This window comes from Anomaloglossus baeobatrachus, chromosome 1, assembly GCF_048569485.1.
Source record: "Anomaloglossus baeobatrachus isolate aAnoBae1 chromosome 1, aAnoBae1.hap1, whole genome shotgun sequence".
Lineage (NCBI taxonomy): Eukaryota > Metazoa > Chordata > Amphibia > Anura > Aromobatidae > Anomaloglossus > Anomaloglossus baeobatrachus.
In genome coordinates, this window is record NC_134353.1 from 767,848,838 (window position 1) to 767,875,496 (window position 26,659).

The 26,659-nt window shown below is 43.3% G+C and overlaps 1 protein-coding gene across 3 annotated transcripts in view; it reads left to right on the plus strand.

Moving 5' to 3' along the window:
* OSBP2 (oxysterol binding protein 2) overlaps positions 1-26,417 on the plus strand; it is a 326,746-nt gene extending 300,329 nt beyond the window's left edge. For all 3 annotated transcript variants that reach the window (XM_075324438.1, XM_075324455.1, XM_075324447.1), the window contains 5 exons: positions 2,492-2,595; positions 3,969-4,064; positions 15,667-15,851; positions 22,700-22,920; positions 24,430-26,417. In XM_075324438.1, coding sequence (XP_075180553.1) covers positions 2,492-2,595; positions 3,969-4,064; positions 15,667-15,851; positions 22,700-22,920; positions 24,430-24,572 — 749 coding nt within the window. In that variant the 3' untranslated portion in view covers positions 24,573-26,417. The remainder of the gene's footprint in view (positions 1-2,491; positions 2,596-3,968; positions 4,065-15,666; positions 15,852-22,699; positions 22,921-24,429) is intronic.
* The last annotated feature ends 242 nt before the right edge of the window (positions 26,418-26,659 follow it).

Sequence of the window (26,659 nt, forward strand, 5' to 3'; positions counted from 1 at the left end):
CCACAATCACATCACAGGCACCCCAATGGAAGCGGGGAATAACGCAACCTCCTACTGGTGCGTGTTAAATCCCACTGTCATATGTCTTGAAGTAGTTAAGGTGCAATTTTTGTGCTGTTGAATGGTATGTAAACTGGTTACAATGTAGAAAACCTATGATAAAAACAATGAGTTAATGCCTTGCAATAAGTAATTAACTAACTACCGTGTTTCCCCGAAAATAAGATGCTGTCTTGTTTTTTCTTTGGACCGGAAAAAGCGTTAAGGATTATTTTCGGGGTAGTACTTATTCTCGGGGAAACACAGTTGAGAAAGTTTTACTTACCAGACCCCGGGCGCCTGCGTCACTCCCAGGTCCTCCTGCGATCCTCAACGGGTGCTTCCAGCAGGTATGCTGCGTGCCGTCCTCCCCTGCTTCGGGCCGACATACACACACTCATGCATGCACACACAAACACACACATCAGATCGCACACACACACTCACCACATCCAGTGATACCGATTGCTTCTGGCCGGCAGAGAATCCTGGGAGGCAGTGGAGCGCGAGGACCTGCAGGTAGAACGCATAGAGGACCTAGGGATGGAAAGCATCGATGCATTCCACCGCTGGGTCCTCTATGCCTTCCACCCGCAGGTCCTCGCGCTCCACTGCACCGCGTCCCAGGTCCTTCTGCTGGCAAGAAGCAATCAATATCGTTGGATGTGGTGAGTGTGTGTGCAATCTGATGTGTGATTGTGTGTGCACGTGATCTGATGTGTGTGGGTGTGCGATCTGGTGGGTGTGCGATCTGATGTGTGTGGGTGTGTGATCTGGTGTGTGGGTGTGAGATCTGGTGTTTGTGGGTGTGCGATCTGGCATGTGTCGGTGTGCGATTTGGTGTGTGTAGGTGTTTGATCCACTGCAGGTCCTCCCAATTGGCGTCTGGTGAGTATGATGGCGGGGTCTTCTCACTTCTGGGTGTGTCTTCTTTCTATAATGAAGTCTCCTACAGTAACTTTTTAAGCTGCATGGACACTTCATTATTGAACCACGACTAGGCCTTATTTTTGGGGTAGGGCTTATTTTCGGGGAAACAATTGTATTAGCACAAGTAATTAATATAGGGTACTTATTAGTTGATACTATTTTGATCAAAAACTGTAAAGCCATCCCACCGCGACAAGATGTAACTAATCAGGATGGTCCCTAACTTTAGTTTTTCACCTCACTGTGATTACAATGTACACCAAAAAGATAATCCCAGTGAATTCATTGGTAACAGTAGAACGTCATATGCTTCCCAATAAAACCTACAGAAGTACTGACATTTTATTAACTGATGGCATATTGTTAGGAAAATGTTATCACTTTATATTCACCACAGCCATAAATGTTTTTATGTTCACAGCAATATTCCTGAATGCGCAGGGGAAATGTAGCTGGTCCCTGGAATACAGCTGTGCTGCAGATCCCCTGCACAACAGGAAGAGCACTCCTGTTCATTTCTGCAGCTACTTCTCGACATTATTAGCAGTCTTACAAGTCTTATCCAACAATCTGGGTGATGTGTTTTACTTAAAGAGAATCTTTCAGCAGTTTTTTTTGCTATGTGATCTGAAGACAGCAGGCAATAGGGTCTGAAAAACATATTACAGCAATGTGTAATTTATTAAGCTGTGGCTGTTGTTCACTTATAATAATGATTTTGTCGTTAGGACATTATCATTACTGTGTCTAGTTACATCGTGTCAAGTCGTCCGCCACACCCACTCCTCTGATAAGCAGCTCACTGTCAATAGACAATGTACACACAGAGCTGTGTTGTGGGCGAGGTTAGCTTCCTGAGCTGTGATACATGCTACATCTAAGAACTCTGATCGTGTCACAACTGCTGCACCCAGTAAATGAAGTGATACATCATTGGAATCAGGGACTCTCTTCATAAATTATGCTGCTCTCAGATGAGGTAACAAAATCCTGATGACAGATCCCCTTTAATTAAATGGGAATTTCGCAAGTCCTAGTTGGGTATTAAAGTAATGGAATCTGTCGGTAATCACCCCCCGGGCTTGTTCAACTGTCCCTCCAAAATTGCCCTTTCAAGGTGTTGCTGGAAACTATTGAGAGTAGATTGAGGGGTAATAAAATAGATTTTAAAAAGCGACGGGATCTGGACCAGAGTTTATTTTAGGGGTGCTGATTCATTAACTCAGCTCCATATTGTAGTCTTGTCAAATAAAATACAGTAAAAAGCACCATAAAAGTCTAAAGGGACTAATCCTACATTTATTAACACAGAATATCCTTTGTAGTTTGCAAATTAAATTCCCTTATCTATTGAGGTCTACATAAAGGCAACAGCGTCCTTTGCTCTGACCTATTTTGCCAATTTGAATCATTACTATGTTTTCATCATAAAATGTTTTATCTACAGGCACATATGAGATAAATCAGTGCCTAAACATACCAATTATTTCAACGTTTTCTGTCCAAATTGTTTATGTCACAGGGGATATCCACTTGGAGTTTCTGTCCAGTGGCAACCATTATGTGTGGAAGAAGGTCACCTCCACAGTGCACAACATCATTGTAGGCAAACTCTGGATAGACCAGGTAAGGATAATTTCCATTTGTAAATGTCATGATTTACAGTTCATTGTCATTGTAGTGCTAGGAACAGAGCAAAATGACATAAAATGCCCTATATACATCTGTGCTACAAGGTTCTGCTTCTCATCCCCAGTACAGAACACATACAGTATATATTCTGATCATTTATTGAAATCATCCGTGGATTTTAATGACGTATTCAAGATATAAAGTCCGATAACGAGAGTACAGCCATGTGTTTGTATATTCAACAAACTCATTTGTGAAGCATTTAATGGATTTTTTTTCTTATAGAACCAACATCTAGCTCAGCGCTGTAAATATATTATCTCCAATTCATCAAAGATTTTACGACCATAAAATTGGCGTAAAGGTTTTCAAAAGTAGCAACATTTTTTGACTTTTGGCAGTATCACACCAGTTTCTCCCAACCCAGCTCAGTCTAAATGGGCAGACCATCAAATTCATGACGGGCTGTTGAGTTCCATAAACCAGAAATCTTACTCCAGTACCCAACTAAGATGTATTGCGTAAGACACTGTGGCGCACAACACTTGTCATACGCTCCAGATTCAATAAAGAGGCTAACACTTCTTCATGAATCTGAGTTGGCCATGGCTCCTCATCAAGACCAGTGAGAAAATCACTAGTCTTGATGAACTGGGGCCAATGTGCGTACATTTTTTGGACTGGAATAACTTTTTTGAGTAAAGGATTCTGGGAGGAACCATCTATACTGAACATGTGCACGTCCACTCCTAATAGCATCGTAAATTCTGCTTTCTGTATTGCACTCAGAAGAGACATCATCAGTAAGGTCTAATTTAACTAACCCATATAAAAAAATAAACCATGATAATTGGGCCTTCAGCTCCAGTTGGGTCTTCAGCTCAAAATGCATGACAGCATGGAGCAGGGGTGTACACGGACAGAAGAGGCCTCTGTGCAACTAAATTATATCTGCCCTTTGCAGTTTAATAATTTGTATGTGAATGAAACTGCTTGCTTCTCTGGAGGTGCAATTGGGTCCCCCTAAACCTTGGACCTCTGTAGTCAATAGAGGAACGTCTATTACTCTTATGGGCTATTCCATAACTTTGTACACAAAAGAAACTCAAGATTTTACGTTTTCGTAATATTGCCCAATCTGAAAATAACTTCCATCGATTGATTTATAAAACTTACTGCTGGGTCCCGAAGGCTTACCATGTAACTGTCACAAGCAATTTTCTCATAGGAAGTAGCAGAGATATCAGACTTGATGACTGTCCTGGTCTGAAACTGACAGACAAGTATTGGAGCTTTTCAGAATGATTTTTTTTTGTTTGCTATCTTTTTCATTCAAGAGTTTTTTTTTTCTCCCTTTTTTCCTTTAGTCTGGAGATATAGAGATTACGAATTATAAAACCAAGGACAAATGCCAGCTGAAGTTCACCCCGTATAGCTACTTCTCAAGGGACATTGCAAGAAAGGTAGTGATTGATTCAGCGTGCATATAAATTATTGTTATATACTTCAAAGTGTTTATTGAACCCTTATAGAATGAAAAGTTGTTTTATGACACATTTTGTGTTTTATCCAAGAGACTAAGGGGTACTTTGCACACTACGACATCGCAAGCCGGTGGTAGCGATGCCGAGCGCGATAGTCCCCGCCCCCGTCGCAGCTGCGATATCTTGTGATAGCTGCCGTAGCGCACATTATCGCTACGGCAGCTTCACATGCACTTACCTGCCCTGCGACGTTGCTCTGGCCGGCGAACCGCCTCCTTCCTAAGGGGGCGGGTCGTGTGGCATCACAGCGACGTCACAGGGCAGGCGGCCAATAGAAGCAGGGGGGCGGAGATGAGCGGGACGTAAACATCCCACCCACCTCCTTCCTTCCTCATTGCAGCCGGGACGCAGGTAAGGTGATGTTCCTCGCTCCTGCGGCTTCACATATAGTGATGTGTGCTGCCGCAGGAACGAGGAACATCATCGTAACATCGGTCCTTCCGAAATTATGGAAATGACCGACGCTACACCGATTATACGATTTCGCCGCTTTTGCGCTCGTAAATCGTTGTAAAAAGGATTCACATACTCCGATGTGGACAGCGACGCCGGATGTGCGTCACTTTCGATTTGACGCCACCGACATCGCACCTGCGATGTCGTAGTGTGCAAAGTACCCCTAAGTATTGACTAAAGAGAAATTGCACAGTGCAAATTGGGTACAAATTTGAATGTAGTAAATCTCGTAAACAACCCTATTCTGAAAATCAATAGTAGAGGTTACAAATAACAGTAAAAACAATATTCAGAGCAAGTTGAATGATTTTTCAGTAGTTTAAAATAAATAAAATATGACCTCAGTCTAAGGCTAGTTTCACACTTGCGTTCAGCGCATTCCGTCACTATGGAGAATAGCGCAGTCCGTTAACGCACTGCGCTATTCTCCATAGACTTGTATGGACGACGCACTGTAACGCAAGTGTCTGCGTTGCATCCGCTGGATGACGCAGCGTCGTTATTTTGACGCTACGTCGGGCGGATGGAACGCAGCATGTAACGTTTTTCTGCGCTTGGCGGAGTGTCAAAAAAACGCAACCTGCAGGAATCCGTTAGGCGTCCGTTGTTTTTATAATGGACGCCTATGGTGGCGGATTCCATTAGAATGCGTCATTTGACGGATTCCGTTAACGCAGCTGTCTTTACACAAATGCGCATGCTCAGATGTGTAAAGTCAAGGAAAAAAAACTACAACGGATAGCGTTATTTTGTACGATCTGTAGCATGTGTTGTGCCACTATATGCAACGCATCCGTTACATGAGTCACACAACGCAATGCTACGGATCCCGTCCAACGCAAGTGTGAAACTAGCCTAAATGACCAGAGAGGATACCTATTGGAAACCTGAATTTTGAGTAGTTAATGCGACCCTCCAATGATGAACTTACATTCATGGCCAAAAGTGTACTTCATTTTCTGGAACAATTTCAAGGTGCCAAAAATTGCCATGGAAATTCTGAACCACGAAGATCCATAGTTAACATTTTCCACAGCACATCCTCTGCAATGGAAAGGAGAACGGGTCACTTCTCTATTATAGTGAAGCAATGGTAACAAAAGCAAAGGGCATGATGAAATGGTGACTATACATACGCATTTATGTTCAGGGGTGAAATGTTTCCTTGAAGGCAATTTTTAAGAAATGTTTGTTGAGTTACAGCCACCATTTAATAGTTTTGATTGGAAAGTGTTTTCAAGCTTATGGGTATGTGTGCATGTTGCGTTCTGTGCAGTGCAGAAAAGAACGCACCCTCTGGCAGACTGGACAAATGTAAACACTGCGTTTGTAAAAAACAAAAATGCATCAAAAACGCATGCATTTTTTATTCATTTTGCATGCGTTTTGGATGCATTATTGTCAGTGCAGTCCCCCGGCAATTCAGCTCTGTTACATGCCCACTGACAGCAGACACAGACAGAGTCGCGCGATGAGAATGAATTCGGATGAACTTCACCCTACTTCATTGTCATCCCCCGGCTCTGTCTGTGTGTCGCATCCAGATTAGCAGTCACCCGTGAAGGACTCACCGGTGACTGCTAATTCCCTGAGTGACTAAAGTGAGCAGCGCGATCAGCGGTGCCGTCACTCAGGATACCCACGGCCAGCTGGAGTCCTCCACCCGAGATTGCAACTCAACTGTGATGTCATCGCTCACTTCAGTCACTCGGGTGACTTGCTGTCACAGTTGGAGTATCCAGCGGTGGCCGCGGGTAACCTGAGTGATGTCATAGCTGATCGCGCGGCTCACTTCAGTTGTTGCGTGGAGCTGACAGAGAGCGGTCATGGTATGTGCCCGATCCTGTCAGCTTCATGTAGCAGAGCTGGATGCGTCTTGGGACTTCATGTGGATTATGTCGGACCTGGAGGGGTATTTGGGGATTAATAAAGTGGTGAAAGTGTGTTTTTTTTTTTTGTCTTTTATTCGAAATAAAGGATTTTTCGGTTGTATGTGTTTATTTTCTTTAACTTGCAGGTTAATCATGGAAGGTATCTCGGGTAGACACCTGCCATGATTAACCTAGGACTTAGTGGCAGCTATGGGCTGCTGTCATTAACTCCTTATTACCCCGATTGCCACTGCACCAGGGCAATTCGGGATGAGCTGGGTAGACTACCGGGACTGTCGCATCTAATGGATGCAGCAATTACGGGGGCGGCTGCTGGCTGATATTGTTAGGCCGGGGGACTCCCCATAAAGTGGAGCTCGGCATCAAGAGAATACCAGCCTTTAGTCGTGTGGCTTTACCCTGGTGGGTATCAAAATTGGGGGGAACCGCACGTTGTCTTTTTTAATTATTTATTTATTTTACTGCACGATATAGACTCGCCCACCAGCGGCTGTCATTGGTTGCAGTGAGACAGCTGTCACTCAGCGTGGGGGCGTGTCGGACTGCAACCAATCATAGGCGCCGGTGGGCGAGGAAATCGGGGAATGCGAGATGGAATAATGAGCGGCCGGCTTTTTCAAAAGAGGAAAAGCCGCCGGAGCTTTGTGACCGTCGTGCAGCGCTGTGCCAGTGATTGGTGAGTATGAGAGAGGGGGGAGAGACCGACTGGGCAGAGAGAGAGACAGAGAGAGAGACAGACAGAGCGATCAACTGACAGAGAGAGACCGACCGACAGACAGAGAGAGATTAACTGACATCAACAGACAGAGAGAGACTGAAAAGACCTGCGTTTTGTTTGTCAAAAAAGCATGCGGAACGCAACAAAAATGCAGTCCAAGTACATTTTGGTTGCGTTTTGACCCACATCATTGATTTCAATGGTTGGAGAACGCAGCTACAACTCACCAAAGAGGTGACATGCTGATTTTTTTTCCGCAGCGATTTTTGGCATCCAAAACGCTTTGTTTAAAAATGCAGCATGCGCATAGAATTTTCGGACTTCTCATAGACTTTGCAGGGGAAGCAGAACACATGCAATTTGGCACTGAAACGCTGCAGTTCAAAATGCAGCGTTAACGCGGGAAAAAAAAACGCAACGTGCGCACATAGCCTTAAGGCCCTGTTACACACAGAGATAGATCTGCGGCAGATCTGTGCTTGCAGTGAAATTGTTGACAATCAGTGCCAGGTTTGTGGCTGTGTAAAAATGGAACAATGTGTTCATGATTTCACTGCAACCACAGATCTGCCAAAGATTTATCTCTGTGTGTGACGGGGCCTTTAGACCAAATCGCACAAAGCTTATCCTTGAGCTGCGTAATCTGCAGGCTCCATATAAAATTCACTGTTTCTGTACATTCCTTTACTCATGCTTTAGGATAAGGAAAGTTCTTCTGCCTTTGATTGACCAGTCAGTGTGGTTTTAAAGATCAACACACTTTAAACTATCATCTGCTGAACCCACTAATATTGATTGGTTCTGCTGACAGTCTAATACCGTATGTATAGGGGCTTACTAAATCTCTCCAGACATATGTGGCTGGGGAAGATAAGAATCCTGCATGTCTGATCTTTGTGTTCCTTAAGGTGGCTTTACACACTGCCACATCGCAAACAACATTGCTGTAACGTCACCGGTTTTGTGACGTAATAGCGACCTTCCCAGCGACATTGCAGTGTGTGAAACACATCAGCGACCTGGCCCCTGCTGTGAAGTTGCTGATCGCTACAAATCGTTCAGGACCATTCTTTGGTCCTTTGTTTCCCGCTGTGCAGCATGATCGCTAGAAAGTCTCAGTGTGTAAAGGGGACTTAAATGTGCAGGCAGCAGGAGCCGGCTTCTGCGGACACTGGTAACCACGGTAAACATCGGGTAACCAAGAAGCCCTGTCCTTGGTTACCCGATATTTAACTTCGTTACCAGCCTCCGCCGCTCTCACTGTCAGTGCCGGCTCCTTCTCCTTGCACGTGTAGCAGAGTACACATCGGGTAATTAACCCGATGTGTGCTGTAACTAGGAGAGCAGCGAGCCAGCGCTAAGCAGTGTGCGCGGCTACTGCTCTGTGCACATGTAGCTGCGTGCGCTGGTAACCAAGGTAAATATCGGTTTGGTTACCCGATATTTACCTTAGTTACCAAGCGCAGCATCGCTTCAGTGCGTCGCTGCTGGCTGGGGGCTGGTCACTGGTTGCTGGTGACAGCTCACCAGCAACCCGTGTAGCGATGCTCCAGCGATCCCTGCCAGGTCAGGTTGCTGGTGGGATTGCTGGAGGGTCTGACTGTGTGACCTCTCACCAGCAACCTCCTAGCAACTTACCAGCGATCCCTATCAGGTTGTATTGTTGTTGGGATCGCTGGTAAGTTGTTTAGTGTAAAGGGGCCTTTAAAGGCCCCTTTACACACTGAGACTTTCAGCGATCCCACCAGCGATCCCAACCTGGCCGGGATCGCTACAAAGTCTCTGGTGAGCTGTCAAACAGGCAAAATTGGCCAACGACGCAACAGCGATACGGACCTGCAGAACGACCTAGCTAGTCATTGGGGACGTTGTAAAGCAGCTTTTTGAAAGGGAAGTCGCTAACAAAGTCGCTGTAAAGTCCCCTTTACACACTGAAACTTTCTAGCGATCATGCTGCACAGCGGGAAACAAAGGACCAAAGAATGGTCCTGAACGATTTGTAGCAATCAGCAACTTCACAGCAGGGGCCAGGTCGCTGATGTGTCTCACACACTCCAATGTCGCTGGGGAGGTCACTATTACGTCACAAAACCGGTGACGTTACAGCGATGTCGTTTGCGATGTTGCAGTGTGTAAAGCCACCTTAAGAAAAAAGGCACTGTCAGAGATGTCTGGTAGCAGCTTTTTCATTCAGTAAACGGGAGACCTCCGCAGAACAAGTCCTCTTGTGTGTGGGAGAGTGGGGCAAGATAGCTGCCTGCCAAACCATCATCTGAATCACTGTTTGGCTGACAGCAATCTGAGGTGTATGGAGGGTTTAGAACTGAAATCTCCTTGTATTCAAACTACTGAAGAGTGGCTACAACATATCAAAATTTTAGTTACCTAGAAGAAACCAAACAAAAAAATTCTCATTGGGAAAAAAGGCAAACCAATGAGGAATCCAGTGGCTCCCATACCTTAATTAGGTAATTTTGGTCTATATTATTAGAGTGAGTGCTATAGGTAACACCATTCTATCACTATCATATTATTCCATATAATGTAAATACAGTGGTTGAAATAAGTATTGAACATCTCACCACTTTTTTAAGTAAATATATTTCTAAAGGCGCTACATGAAATTCTCACCGAATGTCGATAATAACCCATCTAATAAACACAGGCAAAGGAATAAAACCATAGATTCCATAAATTAAGTTATGTGTAATAAAGAGAAATGACACAAGTAAAAATTATTGGGCATATAAAGAAAGAGAGGTGCAAAAAGCCATGGAAAGTCATGACAAGAGGTGAAAGTTATCAGTAATTACAAACCATTACAACCACTTATTGAAAAATAATATCAGATGGTCCAGCCTGTAAAAAGGTGTACCACTACCAAGGTCATACAAGAAACATCTCATGATGCTTAAGGCCCCGTCACACTAAGCAACATCGCTAGCAACATCACTGCTAACGAACAACTTTTGTGACGTAGCAGCGATGTTGCTAGTGATGTCGCTGTGTGTGACATCCAGCAACAACCTGGCCCCTGCTGTGAGGTCGTTGGTTGTTGCTGAATGTCATGGGCCATTTTTTAGTTAGTTGTTGCTGTCCCGCTGTGAAGCACAGATCGCTGTGTGTGACAGCGAGACAGCAACAACTAAATGTGCAGGCAGCAGGAGCCAGCTTCTGCGGAGGCTGGTAACCACAGTAAACATCGGGTAACCAAGAAGCCCTGTCCTTGGTTACCCGATATTTACCTTCGTTACCAGCCTCCGCCGCTCTCACTGTCAGTGCCGGCTCCTGCTCTGTGCACATGTAGCTGCAGCACACATCGGATAATTAACCCAATGTGTGCTGTAACTAGGAGAGCAGGGAGCCAGCGCTAAGCATTGTGCGCTGCTCCCTGCTCTGTGCACATGTAGCTGCAGCACACATCGGGTAATTAACCCGATGTGTGCTGTAACTAGGAGAGCAGGGAGCCAGCGCTAAGCGGTGTGCGCTGCTCCCTGCTCTCTGCACGTGTAGCTGTGTGCGCTGGTAACCAAGGTAAATATCGGGTTGGTTACCCGATATTTACCTTAGTTACCAAGCGCAGCATTGCTTCAGTGCGTCGCTGCTGGCTGGGGGCTGGTCACTGGTTGCTGGTGACAGCTCACCAGCAACCCGTGTAGCGATGCTCCAGCGATCCCTGCCAGGTCAGGTTGCTGGTGGGATCGCTGGAGCGTCTGACTGTGTGACCTCTCACCAGCAACCTCCTAGCAACTTACCAGCGATCCCTATCAGGTTGTATCGTTGTTGGGATCGCTGGTAAGTTGTTTAGTGTGACGGTACCTTTAAGACCAGTGAGCTGTCTCAAGATCGTCACAATCTTATTGTTACCAAATATACTGATGGCATTGGTTACAGAATTTCTAAACTATTGAAACGTCCAGTGAGCACTGTTGGGGCCATAATCCAGAAGTGGAAATAACAGACTTTCACCATAAACTGGCCATGACCAGGTGCTGCAAGATTTCAGACAGAGGTGTGAAAATAAAGGCCCCTTTACACACTGCAACATCGCTAACGACATTGCTGTAACGTCACTGGTTTTGTGACGTAATAGCGACCTCCCCAGCAACATTGCAGTGTGTCACATGTATCAGCGACCTGGCCCCTGCGGTGAGGTCACTGATCGCTACAAATCTTTCAGGACCATTTTTTGGTCCGTTGTTTCCTGCTATGCAGCAAGCATCGGTGTGTTTGACACCATTACAACGACTTCGTTAGCGACTTCCCTTTCAAATAGCTGCTTTGACACGTCCCCAATGAAAAGCGAGGTCGTTCTGCAGGTCCGGATCGCTGCTGCATCGTTGGCCAGGTCTGCCCGTTTGACAGCTCACCAGCAACTCACCAGAGACTTTGTAGCGATCCCGGCCAGGTTGGGATCACTAGAAAGTCTCAGGGTGTAAAGGAGCCTTAATTATAAGAACAGTTTTTCAAGAGCCAAGAACCACCTGTGGAGAGCTTCAAAAGACGTTGATTCAGCAGGTAAAATTGTTTCAAAGATAACAATAAGTAATGCACACAACCTCCATGGCCTGTATGCAGGCTCACATGCAAGACTCCATTGCTGAGGAAAAGGCATGTTCAAGCATGTTTAAATTTTGCACAACAACATTTAGATAAACCTGTGAATTACAGGAAGACTATACAGTATTCTGGTCAGATGAGACCACAAGTGAACTGTTTGGATGCCATAATACACATCATATACAGAGGCTAAAAGGTACTGGATATCACCCCAAAAACACCATACCAAACAGTAAAGTTTGGAGGTGCTAGCATCATGTTGTGGGACTTTTTTTCAGCGGACGGCACTGGAAAACTTCATATGATTGAAGGAAGGATTAACAAATGTACCAAGACATTTTTGCTAAAACTCTGCTGCCATCTACCAGGATGATGAAGTTGAAACGAGGGTGGACATTTCAGCAAGACAATGATCCCAAGCGCACAGCCAAGAAAAACCTCAATTGGTTTTAAAGAGAGAAAATACAGCCGCTAGAATGGCCCAGCCAATCGCCTGACCTGAATCCAAGAGAACATTAACAGAAGGAACTAGAGCTCAGAGTTGATAGGAGTCCACGGGACCTACAGGATTTGATGCGTGTCTGTGTTGAAGAATGGACCAAAATCGCACCTCAGCAATGCATGTGATTAGTTTCTAAGTAAAGGAAACATTTTGAAGCTGTCATCACCATTAATGGCTTTCTACGAAGTATGAAATAAATGTCAGTTTGCGTGTTCAGTACTTTTTCCTAAGTCATTTCACATTATTAAAGATCAATAAATTTATGGACATCAGTGGTTTGATTTCATTGCCTGTGTGGATTGGATGGGTTGTTACCGATATCTAGTGAGAAATTTATGTCAATAGCGCCTTTAGAAATATATTTACTTAAAAAATTGATGATGTGTTCAATACTTATTTTATCTGCTATATATAATATATACACACACAAATACTCCACAAAGCTGAACTGCAAAATCCATACAAAACTTGTTTTTTCCTGGCGAATTTGAAGGATTTTTTTCTCCACAGCACAATATCCATATGAAAGGCATTATCTATAATGAGAGAATCCCTTCGATGTCTTTGGTCCTTGTTGTAGTTAAAGGAACCTGTCACTACTTTTTTGGCGGATAAGCTGCGGTCACCACCACCGGGCTCTTATATACAGCATTCTAACCTGCTGTATATAAGAGCCCAAGCCGCTGTGAGAACATAAAAAACACTTTATAATACTTACCTAACAGTCGCTCGGTTGGCCAGATGAGCGTCTCCGTTCTCCGGTGTAGGCGCCGCCTCTTTCGGCCATCTTCGTCCTCATTCTGACTCCTGTGTGCATGACGTGTCTACGTCATACACTAGCCAGTCCTGCGCAGGAGCACTACAATACTTTGATTTGCTCTGCTCAGGGCAGATCAAAGTGCGCCTGCTCAGGACCTGAATGCCGGCGAGTGTGGATGACGTTGGACCCGTCATGCACCGCGGCTAGAGAAGAAGGAGGACGAAGATGGCCGAAAGAGGCGGCGCCGGCACTGGAAAACGGAGACGCCCATCTGGCCAACCGAGCGACCGTTAGGTAAGTATTATAAAGTGTTTTTTATGTTCTCACAGCGGCCTGGGCTCTTATATACAGCATGTTAGAATGCTGTATATAAGAGCCCACCGGTGGTGGTGGCCGCAGCTTATACGCCAAAAAAGTGGTGACAGATTCCCTTTAATGTATTAATGCACCTAGAAGGTCACAGCAGCAAAGTAACTAAGTTATAGACGAGCTTGAGATGTATCCTAAATACATATGTCTAGACGGTAAAGAAATTGAAGTATTTTCTAAAGATGGGGTCAAGCAATTCTTTATTCCAGCTAAACTACAGTGTAATGTGAACGTTTTCTAATTTTAGGTTTCTGCACTTTATAAGTCAGTAGTACATTTTATTAATCTAGAAATGAAATCCTGGTGTGCAGCAGAAGCATCCACTGTTCTGCTCCTTCACTAAGCAATGTGCACAATGGTGCCACGCTGAGCGCTGCTCCTGGATAACACAAGGTACATCTATTTCTCAGCAGTCTGCTTTCTTGCTGAGCATGAAATGGTCATGTTTGTGCCAGCGAGCTTTCTCCTATAGCCAGAGGTGGGCTGCGATTTAACACAGAGATCATAAAGAAAGCCGTTCTGGTACAATTTACAGATTTCTGAACAATGAGCGCATGTCTCCAAGAATATTCACAGTAATGTCTACCACTCTTAAAATGCTGCCCGTGCAATAAATCAGTGATTTATTCCTAACGTGACATTTGCGACATATTGACTATTCAGTATGCTCCTTGGGTTCAAAATTGTATTAATTAGTTTATCTCTATATGTCTTAAAGGGAACTTGTCACTTTGTACATGTAGTCCAATCTGTGTATAGCATGGCACAGAGAAGAGGCTGAGCAGAATGATATTTAGGTTTTTGAAAAAAAATCAATATAGCCTATATTATACTCATTGAAATCCCAAGTGTCTATATACATATAAGTCCAGTAGGCGGTACTACAAGTGATTGGCAGCTATCTCTACATGCACAGTCACAGCAGGAAGACTGTCAGTCACTGAATAGGACCGCCCACTGGACTGTTACATACAGGCACAAGGGATTTCAATGTATAAAATCTAAGTTGTACTGAAATTTTTTCCCATAAAAATGTAACTGAATGTCATCAGCTCCTCCTTCTCTGTAACATCCTACCTACAGATCAGATTCTATTTTTAACATGACAGGTTCCCTTTAAGTGAGCAATTTTGGGCTTTATATGCCCCTACACTAGAGGAAGGGACTTCGTCTTGTTCGGAGCTGAAGCTGGTATACAAGTAGTGATGAGCGAGCATGCTTCCCACTGCTTATTATGCAATCCAGCATCAGCGTTTAAAAGTGCTCGAGTTTCCCATTGACTTCAATTATACGCGGTACTTGAGTGTCACCTGAGAACCCCCATTTTACCACACTTTGAATATATGTCCCCATTTTTCAGTACATTGTATGGCAAACTAAATGTTGTCATGCAAAACTAAAACTCGGCCCTCAAAACACAAGCCCTTATACAGTTATTACAACCTATAAAAATTCAGGAATCTCAGATTATGATATTCAAAGTAGAAATTTATTTAAACAAAGTGCCAGTGCAAACAATAACATTTCATTATACATAGGCTAACATACATATATTTGGATATTGGGAGGGATAGAGAGCCGCACCACAAAGGATGGTACATTTAGTGCAAATGCTACAACAGGTTAAGGGTGTAACTAAACTGGCCAGTGATAGTCGCATGTCACATATAGCAAAAACCGCCACAAATGGCATATCAAATATCTCTTAAGTCATTGAATAATAAATATCTAACACCTACAGGTGATTCCATGAAAAAGTACATATCATAGACCTCCGGGATATTTTATGTTTAGGACATACTGCCCCTATATATTACATCCACCTCATATGTTTTAGTGTTCCATGGATGTAACCATCCGATTACCTGTGGCCATTGGTAGGTTGGATAAGTCTTATGCAGCACTGCAAAATATGCCACCCCCACCTCGACGCACGTTTCACCGCACTGCCAGTTTCATCAGGAGGCTTATACAGTTATGTTTATAGAAAAATAAAAAGTTATTGCTCTTGGAAGAAAAACAGGAAAAAAATGAAAGAGGAGAATATGAAAATTGGCAGGTTCAAAGTTTACTTGAAAGGGTGAGTACGGTATGTTTGGATTAATTTTCCCTTCTACTTAATAATTATGAAGAATGTTAATCATTTTTTGTAGGATTTGCCTTCTCCTGGAGCTTAGCGTGATCAACTTATGGGAAGTGTTTTATTGGGATAACAGAATAATCCTCCAATACCTAATTTTTTAAAACTTTTATATCTTCTACAGGTTACTGGACTTGTGACAGATGCAAATGGAAAAGCACATTATGTTCTATCTGGGACATGGGATGAGAAGATGGAATGTGCAAAGATTGTGCAGAGCAGTCAAGGCAATGGCAGCACTGAAGGGAAACAGAAGACCGTATACCAGACGCTCCCACCAAAACTGCTCTGGAAAAAGTACCCTCTACCGTAAGTCTCAATAACATATAGTATGAAGATGTAAAAACTATATGTATATGAGATAAAGTATTGATGATAGGGGTGTGCTAAAACCTTTGCATTGAAGAACAGTACCGTATGCCTCTCCTCGCTCAGTGATGGCAATAGAAACATTTGACTGGTTTCTGATTCTGAGCGAATTTATTTAATATCTTTTATTGTACAGACTGTAAATAGAATGCCTTGAAAAAGTATTCATACCCCATGAGCATTCCCACATTTTTTTCATGCTACTTCCACAAACATAAATATATTTTATTTGGATTTTATATTATAAACCAACACAAAGTAGCAAGTATTTGGAAAGTGTAAGGGAAATGATACATGATTTTCAAAATATTTAGAAAATATAAATCTGAAAATTGTGAGGCAGTCAGGGGAATCATATGTATCGATATGTATCCCCCAGAATGCGCACGGAAACATATTAATACCTTTGTAGTGCAGGACAGGGGTCGGTCCACTACCTCCGGGCTGGGTTTTGCATGTGGCTCATGGCCACTGATTTAATTTAATAGTCTCTGCAAAGGTTTGGGAGGGGGCAAGTTTGGTTTTGCAAAGTGCAGAGCAGGGAGCCCTGTGTATGTGAGCCATGTGTGGAACTTGAACACAGGTCGGTGGACACAACTGGCATATCATAGAGCGATACGGCGTGGCCATCTCCTACGGCAACTGTTTTTGTGTTTGTTTATTTTGGACTGTGTGGAACCTCGGCTGTGATCCGGAGGGCATTTACTGCTTCAAGTGCTGAATAAAGCCGTTTTAGGTTGGACTGTTCTGGGTCACTGCCTCTTTGTCACCCTGCGTGATCACCGCTATTCTACAACCTAAATAAGATCCTGAGTCACCTGATTAGTAAATTGAGTCCACCTGTGTGTAATTTCTCAGTATAACTACAGCTGTTCTGTGAAGGCCTCAGATGTTTGTTTGCGAACGTTAGGAATCCAACAGGATTAACCAAACATGTCAAAAATAAAGATGTAGATGAGCGTAAAGATTAAGGTTTAAAACAATAGCCCAATTTATGAACATATCCGAGAGTATTGTTCAATCACCATCCAAAAATGGAATGAGTATGGCACAACTGCAAACCTACACAAGACACGGACGTCCACCTAAACTGGTATCCCAAGTAAGGAGAGCACTAATTAGAGAAGCAGCCAAGAGGCCCATGTTCACTCTGGAGGAACTGCAAAGATCCACAGCTTAGGTGGGAGAATCTAACCATAGGGCAACTATTAGGCGGGCTTTGCACACTACGACATCGCAGGTGCGATGTCGGTGGGGTCAAATCGAAAGTGACGCACATCCGGCGTCACTTGCGATGTCGTAGTGTGTAAATCCTAGATGATACGATGAACGAGCGCAAAATCGTCGTCATCGTATCATCGCTGCAGCCTCCGACATTTCCATAATGCCGGGGGAGCGACAGGTACGGTGTAGTTCCTCGTTCCTGCGGCCGCACACATCGCTGTGTGTGAAGCCGCAGGAGCGAGGAACTTCACCTTACCTGCCTCCCGGCTGCAATGAGAAGGACGGAGGTGGGCGGGATGTTTACATCCTGCTCATCTCCGCCCCTCCACTTCAATTGGCCGCCTGCCGTGTGACGTCACTGTGACGCCGCACGACCCGCCCCCTAAGGAAGGAGGCGGGTCGCCGGCCAGAGGGACGTCGCACGGCAGGTATGTGCGTGTAAAGCTGCCGTAGCGATAATAATCGCTACGGCAGCTTTCACTATATATCGCACGTGCGACGGGGGCGGGACTATCGCTGCAGCATCGGTAACACATTGTTACCGATGTTGCAACGTGCAAAGCCCGCCTTAGTCTTCTACGCCACAAATCTGGCCTTTATGGAAGAGTGGCAAGAAGAAAGCCAGTTTTGAATGCAAGTCATAAAAAAATCAAATATGCGCTTTGCAAAAACCCATGTATGTGACACTGCTAACATGTAGAAGAAGGTTCTCTCGTTAGATGAGACTAAACTAGCATTTTTCATTTAGCACAAAAAGTTAGATATATGGCGAATAACGAACACTGCACAAGATCCTGAATACACCATCCCTACCGTCAAACATGGTTGGGGCAGCATCATACTGTGGGGATGCTTTTCTTCAGCAGGGACAGGGAAGCTGGTCAAAGTTGATGGGAAGATAGAATGAACTAAATACAGGGCAATTCTGCAGGAAAACCTGTTAGAGGCTATAAGATACTTGAGACTGGGGTATAGGTTCACCTTCCAGCAGGACAATGACCCTAAACATAATACCAGAGATACAATAGAATGGTTTAGATCAAAGCAGATTCATGTGTTTGTGTGTAGCAAAGTCCAGACCTAAATTCCATTGAAAATCTGTGGAAAAACTTGAAAATTGCTGTTCAGAGACGATCTCCATCCAGTGTCACTGAGCTGCAGCTATTTTTCCTAGAAATATGAGCTAAAATTTCAGCCTCTAGATGTGCAAAGCTGGTAGAGACATACCCCAAAATACTTGCAGCAGTAATTGCAGTGAAAGATGGTCCTACAAAGTGTTGATTCAGGGGTTTGAATACAAATGCACATCATAATTTTCAATATGTTTTTAAAATATTTAGAAAACCATGTATCATTTCCTTTACACGTCACAAATACTTGCAACTTAATGTTGGTAAGTCACACAAGATCCTAATAAAATACATTTTGTTTGTGGATGCAATGTGAAAAAAATGTGGCAAAGTTCACGGGTATAAACACTTTTCCAAGCCACTGTATGTCAGTGCAATTTTCATTTTTCATAAGATCAAATTCTTTTTTCATTATCCTAATATCAGGCCATGTAAAATCACAGTAAACATTTTCATCAACTGAACCTTGTTTTAAAATGAAGCTAGTCCAGATGTAATCCAAATTGCACAGATCCAGGTGTTGTTGGGGGTCAGATCACTGGGACGCTTCCAATTCAGGTGACTACAGGACGCTGGTGCAGCTAATAAGTGACTTCAGCCATTATGTCCTATACTACTATCATCCCCATTCAACAATGGTAGCTATGATAGCATGTGATGGCTGCGGTCACTGATTAGCTGTAGTTATCACATCCTGGCGATCTCCTAGAAACAAAGACTGGAATTGTATTGGGAAGAAGAGTTTAGTTTTACATAATTTGTAGACCTTTCTTTAAAAAATTATAAAAAATAATAACCCCTTTACTGAAACTACAAACAATGCAACAGCTCTCAAACATTCATTGCACTTTTGCTACACGCATAAAAACATGAGATTCTTAGTGCATATTTTGATCAAAATGTATGAGCTCCACTGAAAGTGACAGGGCGACCTATTTTAGGTGGACTCTATACTAAACAGACTTGCCTATACTTGTGCCAAATCCACCCCCCCAAACAAAAACAAACTGGGAAAGAACAATATCCAGCTAATTAAAAAAAGAAAATGAAAGAGAACCAACCACCAGGATTTTGTGATATGAGGTTTTAAAGGCAGTGCCATACTGGTGCTAAGATGCTGAATCCAGGCATTCCTGTTGTAGAAAGAATGGGTGGTTGGTTGCAGAAATGCACTGCACTTCAATTAAGGCCGGGGCCACATGGAGGACTACTGCGATGTGGAGTGACACTAGGCTCACGCTGGCAGCACAGAGGGAGCCGAGTGTGATGTGAGTGTCTTTGCGACTGAGATCCGATCTTGCGATCGGACAACAGATGTGGGCGGCGGGCTGTCTCTGAGGAGGGGCGGGTCGGTGCTGCAGAGGAGAGGGAGGGATTTATCTCCATCTCTCCTCCGTAGGTGGCTATTGCCATTCTCGCTCTGCACTCACAGTACACCGGTGTACTGCTAGTGCAGTGCGATATTTTTCTCGCCCCATAAATTTGAATGGGTGTAAGAGAAACAAGGATCGCATTGCACCCGCAGCATGCTGCGACTATTTTCTCGGTCTGATTAGGGCTGAGAAATAATCGCGCATGGGTGCTGACACATAGGTTAATATTGGTCTGAGTGGAATGCGATGTTTTATCGCATTCCACTTGCTCAGATTTTCATTCCATGTGTCTTAGGCCTTACGTGGGCAACTGTAGTGGGGTTTTGTGGGTCAGGTTCTCGGCATTTATTCCTCCTTGTGGCTTGCCCCCTTTTCTTTAGTTGAATATCGCGCCGTGTTGCCATTGCTGTTCCTGGCAGCGCGGGCTCATTGCCACAAGAAATATTTCTTCAATTAAAATGGTGCCGGAGTCCACGCATGCGCATACTGCAATCTCTGGTGCCATTTTATTGAAGCCACTGCGGTGAAGACTGAGTGACAAGGGCAAGTGCACAGATGGAGAAAAGAAACTAAAATGGTCACGCATTGATGCCTCTCATAGTATTTACCGCAGTGACTTCAATAAAATGGTGCCGGAGATTGCGGTACACACATGTGCAGACTCTGGCGCCATTTTAATGAAGACATAACTACTGTGGCAATGTGCATTCGCCACCAACAGCAATGGCGGCACAATATTCAAATAAAGAAAAAGGGGCAAGCCAGGAGGACAACAGAGGAGGAATATACACAGATGACTCGACCGCCCCCTATTGCACATGTCAAAGTGCCGTACATTTCTGCAACTTTGATTAAAGAAATTTCATCAACCAAGCATCCGATCTTTCTATAACAGGTATGTCTGGATTCAGCATCTTAGTGCCGGTATGGCACTGCCTTTACTTCATATAGCAAAATCCTGATGGTTAGTTCCCTTTAAATCAAAAACTGATGTCAGGTCTGTTAGAGTGGCAGCTCTTATTTGCTCAACTGGAATAAAATATGCACTGCCCTGTTGTGATCTGGAATTGTAGATTTCAGGAACATTGCTTTCGCATTACACACATGCATGACATAAAGTTCCACACAATACATAGTCATTTTCTTGGAATGCTTGATTATTTTATTTGCCACTTGTAGAAAAATTCAATATTGATTTCTGCGCCATTGGGTGAGATCAGAACTTCTCTAATTCTACAGATGAATTGACCGACCTGCATGCAGAGAGATTTCATTAACCTTTGATGCTAGAAAAGGTTATTTTCCACAGTGGCAATAAACATTGATGGTAATTGTAGAGCAATTTACATTTCGAAAAAAGCCACATCTGACTGACAGTAAAGGTCACTTGTAAGGGAGTTAAGTGTACGCCTGTACAAATGAAAGTTTTTTCAGGCTCTATTCAGTTTGTTTTTTTCTCAATGTATTAATCACATGTTTAGCAGAGGTATGCGTCTATAGGCTCTATATATTGCTATGCTGCCAAGAGTAATCAACTGCACTTTTATACAATTAAAAAACAACTGCATCTACAACACAAATTGTGCCAAAAGGAGACTTTCTGAAAAAATCTGGAGGAGGACGGAAGCGCACACAATAGGGAAGAACTGTAGGGAGAAAGGAGTGAAATCGGTCGACGTTCTCACCTTAAGGTGTTGTGTAAGACATGGCCACCTACAGAATCATAAATATTTGCTGCTGCCACGTGGCGGGAGGACATACATTTTCCAGACCTGAATTTGCCAGAGTATATGTCACATTGAACGGACTGCGCTGTCGGAAGGAAGGAGCCTTGGCATGTGAAATAAGGTTTTCTATTAATAACCAGCGCATTTCGACGTCTTTCTGAAGGCTCGGATTTACATTATTACTTTGTAGCATTTGGGTTCATCTGCAAGGAGTATGTTCTTCCCATGTTTGTCTCGTTTTTTTCTGGGTTCTCCTGTTTTCTTCCAGACTCCAAAGACATACTGATAGGGAATGTGGATTGTGAGCCCCAATAGACACTGATGATAAAGTCTGAAAATTGCTGTGGAATACGATTGTGCTATATAAGCAAAGTAAATAAGGTGCCAGTTATTAATAAAAAAAACCCAAAAAAAATCACACGCCAAGACTCCTTAGTTTGCGCAGTGCAGCCCACTCCTCCTTTGGCAAAAGGACACTTACTGGCATATGATGGAGTTAAAGGGAACCGATCACTAGTTTGGGTGACTATAAGCTGCGGCCACCACCACTGAACTCTTATATACAACATTCCAGAATACTGTATATAAGTGCCCAGGACGCTGTGTAGAATACAAAAAACACTTTTATAATACTACGGTGGCGGTCTAGTCCAACGGTTGTCGCTGCTCTCCAGTCCGGCGCCTCCTCTCTACGATGCGGCGCCTCCTCTCTAAGGCGATCACTGTCCTCCTCCTTTTGGGGCCTGTGTGCATGACGCGTCCTATGTCATACACACTAGCCGACATTGAGTTCCTGCGGAGGTGCCTTTGATGTTCCCTTCTCAGGGCAGATCAAAGTATTGTAGTGCGCACACTCCAGTGGTCTATACACTTTTCTCGTGCCTGCTTATTACAGTACTTATAGTCACAAAATCTGGTGACAGGTTCCCTTTAATGGAAGCTGGTGTCTGCATTTCCAATACATAAAGCTAACGTATTGCGGATGTGAACATAGCCATACATGTACGTTTGTACCATTTTTTAGGTAAAGGTGAGTTTCTAAAGAAGGGTAATATTACGGGATCAAGCAAACGAATTAGAAAACCAGAGCATTTTTTTCGCAAGTAAATCATTTGCCTTACAAAATCTGCTTTTTTTATTTGATGCAATTATTAAACATTTAAGAATGTTTTTCATTTATGTACAAATCATGCAACCCGGCATCAATGGGACCTGGAAAAAACACTTGGTAAATAAACTGCATTACTGCTATTTTAGAAGAAAATCCAACCATAAGTTTAGGAATTTCTTCTTACATTAATAATGATCCAAGTAATTATTTTATTTTTTTACAGTGATAATGCAGAAAATATGTATTTCTTTTCTGACCTTGCTCTCACACTAAATGAACCTGATGACAGCACTGCTCCAACGGATAGTCGGCATCGGCCGGACCAGCGATTAATGGAGAATGGCAAGTGGGATGAGGCCAATGGGGAGAAGCAGCGGCTAGAGGAGAAACAGAGAGCTGTTCGGAGGAGGAGAGAAGCGGAGGCAGTGGAGGCTTTAGAAGAAGGTACAAAGATCTGGTCTATGTTTTATGTGAATAATTGTATTTAACTACCGTAAATGCAATCTGTCAGAGCACATAGCCTTGTAAGGGATAAAGCATGTCTACAAATTGCACCTTTAGTGTTCTTTTTGCTGCTACTGTACCATGCCGGCTGCTCCTACACCCTGATTACTGCATTCGCCACTCTGCTTCTCCAACATCAAACCATCTTTCGATGCTGCCTTCTGTTCACTGCCAGCTCTGTTCCTAGGGAATCTCCACCTGGCTATAGGGAGGCGTGGCTGGTCTCTCCAGGAATCTAACCGTGCTGTGTCCTGCAGAGATTTGGTTCCTGTGCTAGTTGAGCCTATATCCGGCAGCTCCTCCCTCCACTCTTTGCCCGATCATTGGTTCCTAGTTTCTTGTCTATCGATCCTGTGGATGCATGTTTGTTCCGTCTCTCCAGTTATTGACCCAGCTCGTATACCCATCCTGTCTCACCTCTCCGCTCCTGATCTCGACTTTGTACTCTAATCCTGTGCAGTTTGACTACACCTCTGTCTCGCCCTCCTGTTCCTCGTTCCCACGTCTTTGGTTCTCTGGTCTGCTGCTGCAGTCCCAAGAACTACCTTAGAGTAGCAACTGGTGTCTATTGGCAGCCCAGCCTATTCTCACCATCAGAGGCACTAATGAAGACCTGGTAGACAGTTACATCCCTCCAGGAGAAGACTAGAGATGAGCGAACCTTAAGCTTGAGGTTCAGAAACCGAGCTTCAAAAACAAGGTTCGGGTTTGAGCAAGTGACGAGTAAAAACCTCTCAAACGAGCAGCGCTGTGCTTGGGTATGAGTGATGCTCAGCTCTGTGTGAGCCATATGCAGTATTTGATTGGCTCACATTTGTGGTTAAATCAGCATGATCAGATCTAGTGAACACACAAACCCCCCCAAAAAAAAAAAATTAAAGCCCACCCACTCTTCCCACAGATGTGTTTTATTTATGGGCCATTGAGATAGGGTATAACTTCCCTATTCCTGAGGTCCTCGCCGATCCCAAGAATGTGTTCTAAAGAGTGAGTGTTGGCAGCGGCCAATTAGGTGCACTCCCGCTCTATTCATTATTATTGGGACTGCACTTGGTTGGTCTTCAGCACTCCCATAAGAATGAATGGAGCTGCAGTGTGCATGATCAACCTCTGTTCCACTTACATGGGGTACCAGAGAGCCCCGTTTTATGGAGGTGCTAGTGGCCAGACCCCCAGTGATTGGGAAATTATCCCCTATTTATTTCATAAGGGATAATATCCAAAATTTAAGGAGAATTAAAGGTAAACCAGGTGGGTAGTAATACACACTGTATGGGCCCAGAGTCCAGAGCGCTAATAGAAAGCCCTGCCATCAATGTCTTTAAAACAGTGAACCATCTCTTTTATAGGAAGAAAGCATTTATTACGGTTACACAACTATAAAATGAAATTGATACATATGAGAACATGACATTTATTCATCTTCTTCTGTTCACAATTTCTTTGCAGGTAATGATTATGAAGGATATCAGCCATTGTGGTTTGAGAGGAAGGTCGATCCTTACACCAATGAGCTCATGTGTATTTATAAAGGAGGCTACTGGGAGAGCAAAGAAAAGCAAGACTGGTCGAAATGTCCCGATATTTTCTGACAGCGCCTGGGACAACTCAATCTCCCAGATCTCGCTGCCCTCAATGAGGGGCTGCATACAACAGGCTAAGACTCTTTATCGCTCAGGAACTGGCGGCAAAGGCCGACTTCCAATGTGAACAAAGCAGAAATACAAACCAAAACACATGCCAAAACAACCACATCTGAGCGGGAAATTCGAGGGGGAACAGGGATCTGAGGTGTATTTTTTAAAGCTTTTTGTTTTACAACATTGGAATTTCTTTTTTTATCAACTAATAGTTGGGAAATAAGAATATTTATTTTATTGACGTTTATTTTAACATTTACTATATATACACGTACATACATGTATGTATAAATATATAAATATATATATAATTGGGCTTTGTTCTAGTTCTGAAGTCAATCTTTCACAAGTACAATCTTAGACTTTGAGCAAAGCTTGGAAAATGAAGGTACTCTTAGCTATATAATTTATTTCTGTACATTAGATGCATATGTATATTCTTGTTAACAAATTATAATATGCTTTTAATTATGGGCAGCGAGGAAATCACAGAGTCTGATGACGATGGCCATTTGTACAATTCTTGGAATGTTTGTACACTAAATGATGGGTCCGGTTTTCCGTTACAAGATCACTGTGTAATATCTTTATTTTTTAATTGACTAGTGCACTTTTATTGACACTTTTCCAAAGATCATGGCCCTCTTTTACTAGGCAAATGGTAGCCCACAGGGCAGCGCAGCTGTGAGCCTGGGCATTTAATGACTGGTTATTAAAAGCTTCATAACATTGTTTGGGAAGACATTGTTGTAACTGATTTACTTTATTTTCTTTATGGTGGTAAGGATATAATGTTGTATAAGCCTCATGCATAATGTCTTCATACAGATCCGTAGTTTGATGCCCATAGACTGCTATGGACGCAATTAATGGATCTGTGACAAAAATAAAATATGGCATTTGCAAACACATGCCATATTATGTTTTTAGAGAGGATACAATGTTCTGTTATAGGAACTCTGTCTCCTTTCACATAGAGTCTGTGCATGCCTTTGACATTTGCTTAAGTCCTTACTCCGGTCTTAGTTCCAAAAAATGTACAACCCCAATTCCAAAACAGTTTTATTCACAACAGAACATAGATGACAGATCAGCAAAAAGTTAAACTTTTTTAATTTTATTTAAAAAAAAATTAACTAATTTAGAAATTAATGGCAGCAACACATCTCAAGAAAGGTGGGACAAGGCCATGTTTACCATTGTGTAGTATCTCCTCTTCTTTTTACAGTCGATAAAGGTCTGGGAGGTGAGGAGAAAAATTGGGGGAGGAATGTTGTCCCATTTTTGTCTGATGTAGAATCATAGCTGCTCAACAGTCATGGGTCCTCTTTCTAGATTTTTCATTTCATAATGCACCTAATGTTTTCTATGGGTGAAAGGTCCGGACTGAAGGCGGTCAGTTCATCACCCGAACTCCAACTGTGAAGCCATGCTGTTGTGTTGGATTCAGTATATGGTTTTCCATTGCGTTACTGTGATATGAAGGCCTTCCCTGAAATAGACTGACTTTGTCTGGATAGGAGCATATATTGTTCTAAAACCTAAATAGAGTGGGTGAAATAAGTATTAAAAATGTCACCAATTTTCTAAGTACCGTATTTTTTTGGACTATAAGACGCACCACACTATAAGATGCATTTAAGCTTTAGAGGAGGAATATAGGCTAAAAAATTAAAGTAAAAAATGTGGACTTGACGTACTGTTATGAGGGGATCTGCTGCTGAAACTATTACGGGAGTAATATCCCCCAATACTGTACTAATGTCCCCCATCATGGGCTCATCCTGGTATATATGTCCCCCATCAAGAGCCTATCCTGGTATACATGTGTCCAGTTAGGCCACACACAACAAAATATTAAAAATAAATGATACTCACCTTCCCTCCTCTCCACCGGTGAGCGGCGTCCCCTTTTGATGCCGGCAACTGACTTCAGCGTGTAAGCAGAGCAGCGCATGACGTCATTGCTATGCAACCCCAGTCACACGCCAACATTAGCTGTCGGCTAGTCCAAAATTAAGAATCACTGCTCCACACAC